The sequence below is a fragment of the Mangifera indica genome, chromosome 7, assembly GCF_011075055.1.
Source record: "Mangifera indica cultivar Alphonso chromosome 7, CATAS_Mindica_2.1, whole genome shotgun sequence".
In the NCBI taxonomy this organism is placed as follows: Eukaryota; Viridiplantae; Streptophyta; class Magnoliopsida; order Sapindales; family Anacardiaceae; genus Mangifera; species Mangifera indica.
Window position 1 is genome coordinate 6,546,064 of NC_058143.1, and position 9,328 is coordinate 6,555,391.

Genomic DNA, 9,328 nt, shown 5'->3' on the forward strand with positions numbered 1-9,328 from the left:
AGTGTGGGATTCGAATAAAATAGTGGGAGTTAATGAGATTATGTAATAAAAGGGTTTAAACTCATATATATACAAGACACTAATAAAAAATTCAATTTTCTTTGCAGTATTTTCTAAACGATTGTGATAAGACAAAATAAAATGGCCAATAATGTCTTACTATGAATTTTGGATAACAATATATTAACTAGGCCAAACTTTAAAGATTGGCTAAGAAATTTGATAATTGTTCTTACCTTTAAAAAGGTTGTGTATGTATTGGAAGCACCTATTTCACTTGACTTGGCTTTGGATGCCACAAATGATGAAAAGGAAGTTTTTGAAGCCTGACAAGATCATAATAAGAAAGCCCGAAGCTATATGCTAGCTTCAATAAATAGAGAGCACCAAACAAAGCATGAAAACATACTGAGTGCGTACGATATACTCATGGCCTTACAATAGTTATATGGCGAGAACTCACAAGTGGTCGAGTACTATTTGTGTGCGACACTTTTCGAAATGAGACTAAAGAAGGGAATGCCTCCAGAAGACTATATCATTAGATGATAAATATTCTAGAGCAGCTAAATGTCTATGGGGTTGTGATTCCACACAAAATCAAGATGAATTTAATTCTCTAATCCCTCCCAAATAGTTATAAATTGTTTATAACAAACTACAATCTAAATAGAATTGAATGCACACTTTCAGAGCTTCTAAATGAGATTCATGAATTCTATAAGCAAGGGACAAAGGAAAGGGCAAGAGGAAGTTCACATTGCCTCCACAAGTGGAGCAAAAAAGAAACACAAATGACCTCAGAAAGGTCCAAAAGCAAGGGAAAGGGCATAAGGAAGTTAATACCATTATAAACTCTAATAAAGCCTCTAAAGAAATTCAAATTATATAATAGATTTAAAATAACAAGCACTGAGACCAAGTTTCATCAAATATCTAGAGCATATCGAATTTCATATAGGAATAGGGTTTGACCACCTTGCAAAACTAATTTGCATGTGTCTATCCTTTTACTTCAACTCTCGTATTATTGCCAACATAAATCCATCTCTTCTGCTTTGAAATTTGGTGAAATTTTACAAAAACTCCTTTGTCATGAACTACATTGTCTGTGGCTCCTGAGTCTATAATTCACATAGGATAAGATTCAGTTAATAATATAGTAATGAAAACAAAAGTTTCATAATACAAGGTAGAATGAGACAATACCTTTTCTGGCTCTATGTATTCACAGGCAAAATGACCCTTCATGCCATAATTATAACAAGTCATTTTACTTTTGTCTCTTTTTCCAACACATTTACCTTTCTTTTGTCAAAATTTCTTGTTCTTGTTCTTAGGGCCTTGCGCAACTTCCTTTCCTTTCTTAGACTTTTGCCATTTACATTTGAAGCAAAAAAACCTTTTGGAACTAGACTTTGCAATGTATGCATGAGCACCTGATCCAACTACCTCAAGGCACTCGTCTTCTAGCTCAATATGACAAGTACTGTAAGGAAAAGTCCTCGTATTCCAATTGCAAGTCATAACATGATTGTCACAATCATGCATCAAAATTTAAAATATCTCACATAACGCATAGAATTGATTTCTCACTTTTGTTCAAGTTAGCTATTATATTCTTGAATGTCATGGTTAATCAGATTACAAAGATATATTTGACACAACATTAACTAATACAATTATATACATATCAATTGTCACAATCGTGTGTTAAAATTTAAAATATCTCATAAGACATAAAATCGAAAGTTAACTATATTTCTAATCATCTTCTATGATCCAAATGTTTGATATTTTAAAATTTAATCTAATTGCACTCATATTAATTCTGGATGAGAATTTCATTAAATTCTATCAATCTCAGAATTCTCACAATTAACAATTATAATATGTGATACAAAAAAAAATATGCATGACAACTATAACTAGGACCATTTCATCATCTCATACAATCTTTGAGTCACTTTATCCATAGTAAGTCTCTATGTTGTTTGCAATAGCCCATATATCTCGTACTTTGTTGATTTAAGAAAAACAATAAAATAGTGGATTTTCTTACATTTATTATGATGTGTCGCTTTTCACCAAGTTGTAATCTCTCCACATAATCTCAAAAAATTTTTACGTTCTTTTCCTAAATAAGATCATGTATCATGGGATTTCAATGGTCAGACATAGACATAAATAGATTATATATCATCTCTTTTGTCGTTAAGAGTATACGACTTACCTTTAAGTCTAAATATTTATAATATATAACCCTAACATGCATCATTAAACTGTCAGATGATCTCATCTTATAGCTCATGTAATGGTCTTTAGTCATCATGTTTGCATGATTTAGAAACATGTGTTTTGAAATATTATTACGTGTTTGCATGAACCAAAATAAGGTCTTAAACACTTTTATGCAATGTAAGACCCACTGGACCATGCATTGATCCAACCATCAGCATGCTATCATGTGTCAATAAGAGGGTTTCACATGTTCTCACATGCTGATAACAGTAACCCAAGCGTCAGAACAAGGTCCGGCATGCCTTCATGCACCAAAAATCAACCTCATGCACCTCCACACATTGGCGATGCACTTTCACAAGCTACCACACGCCAATTAGGTGTGGATTGGGTCATTGATCTATCAATCAACCCAGTGGGCATTGACGATTTGGGTCATCTGGTTGACTAAATGGGTTGACCTATTAACCAATGGGTTTAGGAAACCTGCTGACCAAACAAGTCTAGTAATCGGGTTTTCCTAACCCAATTGCAACCCAACCAAACAAGTCTGGTAATCATTCAATTCATCAATTTCAACTGTCAGTCAGGCCAAAACCACAAGGGTTTTGATCAGCCCATGTAAGTGGTCATATTCGTTCCACTTTCCAGCATCAATGTCGCCAAATTCCAGCAACATTGAGGCTTAAATGTCATGATTTTAGGTCTCAATTTTCGTCAATTTCGTCCTTATTTTGGTGTGATTTTCAAATGAAAACATGCAACACATTCAAGCATTATCCTAACATGTTTATAAGTCTCAATTTCATGCAATGTTGCACAAATTAATTTCAATTTTTAACCAATTTTAATGAAAAATTGATAATTCAGTTTGTTTATTAACACAAAATTATTGGCAAGATAATTACATCACCCTAGGCTCTTTTACCAATGTTAGATTTCAGCCAAAATTCTATAAATTGAATTCACAGAAAGCATACCTGGATTTCATACTCTTTTGTTTCGAATTGAATGCGATCTGAAGCATGATTAGTTAATTTCCACAACACACTTTGCATGCCTATTGATTCTGGATTTTGTGAGAGAAGAAATTTTCTTCTGGGAGGATTTGTATTTGCGTCCTTGGAAGGTAAAGTATTTTAGCATTTTTTCTATATTGTAGTCATAACGAAAAGTGGTAGTTTTGGGACATTAAATATGTGTCCAACTGCCCTCAACTGTTTTCAATCGCCACCAACTCCCATTCGACTACCATAGGCAGTTAATCTAATGTAGGTCAGATTAATCCATCATGAGTGGACCCAAACCCATCAACTGAGCAAACACTCTAAAGAAGAAAGGTAGAGTCATGGTTGTTTCTTTAAGTGAATGAGGGTAAATCTGATGAAACTGGTTTTGTAGAAAACTCCGTAGTTTTTGCAGCAAATCTGCCTAATCTTAAAAAAGTTGTGAATAACGTTGAAAATGATAACTTTAATGGATTTGGTGATGATGAACTAGGTGAGCAATAAAAGGCTTATAATCATATTACGAGCAGTGGTTGGATACTGATTGAAAAGGTTAGCCGAACCCTGTAAAACTAGTGTTTTTAACAATACGCGGCATAATAAGTACTTAATTATATGGTTTGATCATTAGGGCTATTCCTTAAAGAGTTAGTCATTCAATAAAGCCCCTCAAAATCTTGTCATTTAAATTAACCCATGTTTCTTTTTATTTTGTTTTTTCTTTGGTTTTCGGCTCTGTTCCGCGTCAACGTAATGAAATAAATTAAGACAATTACAAGTAGGGAGAAGAGAAATCGTGCTTAGTATAATAAATTTGTACTTTATAGTTCTGCTATTGAAACAAGTAACAAAAAATATGGTTTATTCGGTACACATAATGAATCCAACCACATGTAAGATAGATCATACAAACCAAACAAATGAAACTCAAATCTACGATGGAGACTGACGAGTAGTGACAAAACATTCCACATAATTGTACCTGACAGTATATACTCACACAAGGACTAAAAATGAAGAAAAAGGAATAATCTTACAACAAATAACTTAATTGCCCAAGTCTTATTCTTAATGGTTCCTTTCTGGACAGAACCAGTCCATCAAATAGCAATGGCAATTGAGCTCCAAATGTCATTTTCAGGCCTCAAGAAGATGCTGTTGAAGCGGGTTTGGATGGATTGAATGCCACCTGTTCAGCACAAGTAAGTTGGTCATTGGGCCCTGCCTGCTCTCGGCTGACACCCATTAGATCGAGGTAATACAAGTAATGGGAGATAATGGTGTTCATGGCATCAATATCACCCTGACCACATACAAGATCGCCATAAAGGATATTCATTGTGGTGCCAAAAGTAGGTCCCCGCTTGGCCAAAGTGTCATTCTTAGTTGGCTTCCAGTTGCCAACAAAGGCATCATGGGATGACGGCTGGGTTTTCTTGATCGGGGTCATCCACCTCCAGATTGCAGCCTGGAAAGCAAGGGTAGCATTCTGCTCAATGTATTCTGGATGGTTCAAAAGATCCACCTTTAATGCTTCCCCTACAGCTCCATAGTTGAAGTTCCTGCGACAAAAACACCAAGGAAAGCATCATTTCGATTACATATCAAAGGAACTCACACATAAGCTATTATCATTGTCATTACAAAGAAATTACGCATAAAAAATTCTTTCCAAGAAAGTGTATCTATGTGTGTGCATTCCGAGAAAAGCATCGTTCGAGTTGCTTCCCAAAGGATCTCAGTCACATGGGCTAATATTGTTGTAATTTTTATGGAAAAACAGCATTCCTTTGAAAGAAAGAGTGCAGATTTGTGTGTTAGAACACAAAATGAGATAAAATATCAATTACAAAACAAATAAAGGATACATACCAGTAAATAGGAATTGCACCACGGCCATAGTATTCAGCTCCAGGGCTGCAAGGATAAGTGAATTTGTAGGATTCATCACAGTATGACTGACTTGGGCTCATTTCCCTGTTGTAGCAAAGTCCCCAGGCCAATGGTCCTCCAGTGGCCACTCCATAACCACCTAATATAGCCCTCAACCATCACAAATTAAGTAAAGAATACCAGAGTGTGATTGAATACAAGACGACTATTGAAAACTTCAAACACAATAAAATCTAAGGAAAAAATGCTTCAAATTCTAATTGTGCGTTTGGAACACATTAAAGATAGGACACAATCCCAACTTAATTCAGCTTTACAACAGAAAATTAAAGATATGAGGCAACAGTTGCTAAGGACTAGTTCATTACCATTTCAGGTGTTTAATGTTGTATAAAACAAAAACTACAAAGAAAAAATGATTTCAACAACATAATTCAAAAATGAATTAACCATTTCGTTTGATTTCTGAAAACAGAACTCAGAAAACACACAAATCTCCAATTCCATTTCTCTAAAATCTCTTTTCCAGATTATCTAAAATTAGTACTAGAAAAATTTTCACAAATTTGATTCTTCAAAATTGTTTTAAACATAGAAATAAACACATTCACATTTCTAAATAATGCAAATTTTAACAACTTACTTTTGTTCTACAAAACATTTTCAGAAACAATCACCCAATACATTTCCAAACAAACCCTAATTATTGCAAACACAACCTCCTTTTCGTCCAAATCAAATCTACGAAAATTTACTTAAATAAATTCAACTCTTTTGAGTACATTTTGGTGCAATACACTTGAATTCAGCTAATAATCATAATATTTACTCGGATTTCATTGAAATAATCAAATCCAGCACTAAAAATTCAGTTATATATTCACATATCTCATAAACAGAAAATTTAACAGCTTTTTTCGCCAAAAAAAAAAAAACAATTACCCAGCACATTTTTAAGCAATTAGAATTTGAACGCTATTAATAAAATAAAATAAAACAATTAACTGAAAAGAAAAACTCACAAGAGGTCTTAGCGCCAACATGTGCGAGAAACGCGGCAAGCTCCTTCATCTGCATGAGCTTCCCGCCAGTTGTACCAAATCCAAGCGGCTGAAAAATTGTCGAAGCCGTTATAAGAGATTGATAATCCCAGAACCCCACAGCGTGAGCCACTGGCGCGTTTCTTTTGGAAAACAAATTCTCAAACTGATACACCTGAAAAATATCCGAAATCGTTTCATTACAACAATACTTTGACCACGTGCTACACTCCCAACCTCTCGTGCACACTTTCTTCCCCTTAACGGTCTTCACCACCGTCTTCTCCGACAGATCTCCATTAACGCCGAGTGTTAACAAACATGACAGCGCCAGAAACGCCGTTAGCGTCGCCAGAATGCCCCTCATTGCTGTTACTGAGAATGAGATCGATTTGATGAGAGGAAGAGAAAATGAAAACGAAGCCGAAGAAATAAGGAAGAGGAAGAGTGTGTTAGATCGTGAGTCTTTGTCAGGGGCTGTGGATGAGTGGTGCCATGTGTTGTTGAGCTAGATAGATATCGAACAAGTTTGAATGGAATCGACGGTAGAGATTTCGTAGGTGAAGAAAGATGGTGGAGATTTAAGAGAGAACAGGCTGGATTTGGAGGAAGGAACAATTAAAAGGGAGTGGCCCCACTAAACTCCACCGACAGCTAACAACGTAGTAAACCCAAGTCCAAGTCACTCCCGGGTAAAATAATACCAAACGTTTTTTTGCCGAATAATTGTGGTCCACCCAAGATTTGCTGAAATAACAACGTTTGTCTTTAAGTTTCAAAAAGTCAAATTTTTATTTGCCATTCACTCCCTAAATGAAATGATATAAAGGTTATTTTCTTTTCCAAAGTGACATATCTTTTAAATTTCACAATAATTTTTAAAAATGTTAAGGGTGATAATGAAATTTTTAGGGGCTTTTGAAAATTTGAAAAACGTTTGGGTAACTTAAAAGTTTTTTAAATTTTATATGCTTTCCGGTTGTTTCAAAAAGAGTAAATAACAAGTCTGACCCAAGGTTTGACTTAAATACATTTTTTCACCTTTAATTGACATAAATAATATTTTCCCACCCATGCTCAAACTTTGCTAAAAAAACCAACGATGTAAAGGTAAAATAATAAATTTAAAATATATTAATTTTGAAAGTAAAAAAAATAACTTTCTATCACAACTAAGTTTTTTAACTATGATAATTTAACTACTAAAAATTTTGTTATATTTTATTCAATTCTTTGAAAGTATAACATATTTTTGAAACTATTAACTGGAAAATAATATTTTCAAATATTTCAAAAGTCCTCCAAAATTTTTCAAATTTATAATAACCTCTTGAAAATTTTATAAAGACCCCTAACATTTTTAAATTTTATTTTAGCCCCTCATATATAATTGTATGACAAAAATACCTCTATCTATATGAAAAGAAGAAAAAGGGATAAAGGTAAAAGAAAAAAGAAACAAAAGGTTTTTTTATATAATTTGGATATTTAAAATGTCATTTTTAAATTTTGTTAATTTACGACTATATGATAATTTAAAAAAATGAAATAGTAGGGTTAAAAAAGTAATTTCACTCCTTAATATTGTTGTTTATAAACATAGTTTAATTCCAGGTGAAAAATATTATTTATACTTGACTTTGGATGAGAAAAATTATTCATATAAACTATGGGTGGAAAATGTCTTAAGGTTAAACCTTGGGTGTTAATCACTTTTTAAGAAAATGATAACTACACTCATTTAAGAATTGAATAAATTATATTATTTTAAAATTAGTTAAAATTTTGATAATCATAGGATCTGAATATCACAAAGCAGAACTTAGAGAAAATGCCAAAGGAACAAGAAGAACAATTTTGCCATTTTGATATAATTAATTATTAATGAATAACTTATGTTTACAAATTAACATTTATTGAATTAATATTAAATACAAATTTGTATTGATGTTAGTTTGAATATATATTGAAATAATTTTCTGGTGATGAAACATTTTAACATCAGTTTGGTTACATTAGATTTGAGCTAAAAGTCAAAAGATAGAATTGAATTGATGTATAATTACCCCGTTTTAGTGTTTAATTATCAAATCATTCATCTTCTTTAGAGCAATTAAAAATATTAAATGTGTCCAAACAGAATGTGAAGTATGTCAAAAAAGCACGACTTGTTATTATAGCAGGCTATGTCATGTTGTAGGTCTGGCCTTCGGGCTGGCAAGTTGGCCCAATCTATTATTGTTCATGTGTTGGCTGCCTGTAATTGCAACCTTGCAGGTTGTAGCCTGCAGCTCAACGGCTGTTGCCCTGGCCAATAGCCATTAGGGTTTCAATCTTTTTTTTTAAATAAAACCCCCTCCCCTTCTCTCTAAACCACGCACATTCAATTTAATTTCTCAATTTCTCATTCTCTCTCTATATTTTTTCTTTTAATTTTTTTCATATTTAACATTTTCTTTATTCAATTTCAATATCAATTTTGTTCTACATTTTATTCATTCAATTTTTATATTAATTTTTTTGTGTTTGGTTTTAAAATAAAAAATAAAGGTAAAAAAATAATTATTTAAATTTACTAATATAAAATTTTTTCTAAATTAATACAACCAAAGATCATAAATTACAAATCGATCATTCAAATCATATTTTGTTTATATTTTTTGATGATTTAAAATTATTTTATATTATTAATTGTCGTATCTAATTAAAAAAACTTTTTATTTTATCGATGCCGCTATGATGGACATACTTTTTATAACTACGTTTTCATGGCTTACCCAACACTTAAGTCAGGTTAACTATATTTCATACACTCTACCAACAAGAAGAACCGAGAAACCCGCATGCAGGACCTTCAGACAATGTCACTTATAATTTTTGCTATACATGTTATTGTCACCATTCTTTTAATATCTATTAACAACTTTAATTTCTTTTGTATTTTTCCAATTTTTTGTTAATTATTATTTTTCTTTAAAATATTTTGATAATGAAAAAACTTAATATGCTTTAAACAGAAAAGGTGTGGAAGCAACTGAGACAACTTCACTTTTGTAAACTCAATTGATCATAAATTGATGCAATGTAAACACTATAACATAGATGTTATAGCGTTTACACTGCATCCATTTAGAACATATTAAGCAT

At 32.5% G+C, this 9,328-nt stretch overlaps 1 protein-coding gene and 1 long non-coding RNA gene across 2 annotated transcripts; both read right to left on the reverse strand.

Annotated features, from left to right (window-relative positions):
* Positions 1–737: 737 nt before the first annotated feature.
* LOC123220695 lies at positions 738–3,541 on the reverse strand. The gene is made up of 2 exons (XR_006503130.1): positions 1,210–3,541; positions 738–1,124 (listed from the first exon to the last, which is right to left on the reverse strand). It is a non-coding gene; the product is annotated as an uncharacterized LOC123220695 (long non-coding RNA).
* A 507-nt stretch (positions 3,542–4,048) lies between these two features.
* On the reverse strand, positions 4,049–6,673 carry LOC123221169 (chitinase-like protein 1). Its single transcript, XM_044643908.1, has 3 exons — positions 6,164–6,673; positions 5,121–5,280; positions 4,049–4,810 (listed from the first exon to the last, which is right to left on the reverse strand). The coding sequence occupies exons 1-3, from the start codon at positions 6,546–6,548 to the stop codon at positions 4,393–4,395; spliced, it is 963 nt and encodes a 320-aa protein (XP_044499843.1). The 5' UTR covers positions 6,549–6,673; the 3' UTR covers positions 4,049–4,392.
* Positions 6,674–9,328: the final 2,655 nt, after the last annotated feature.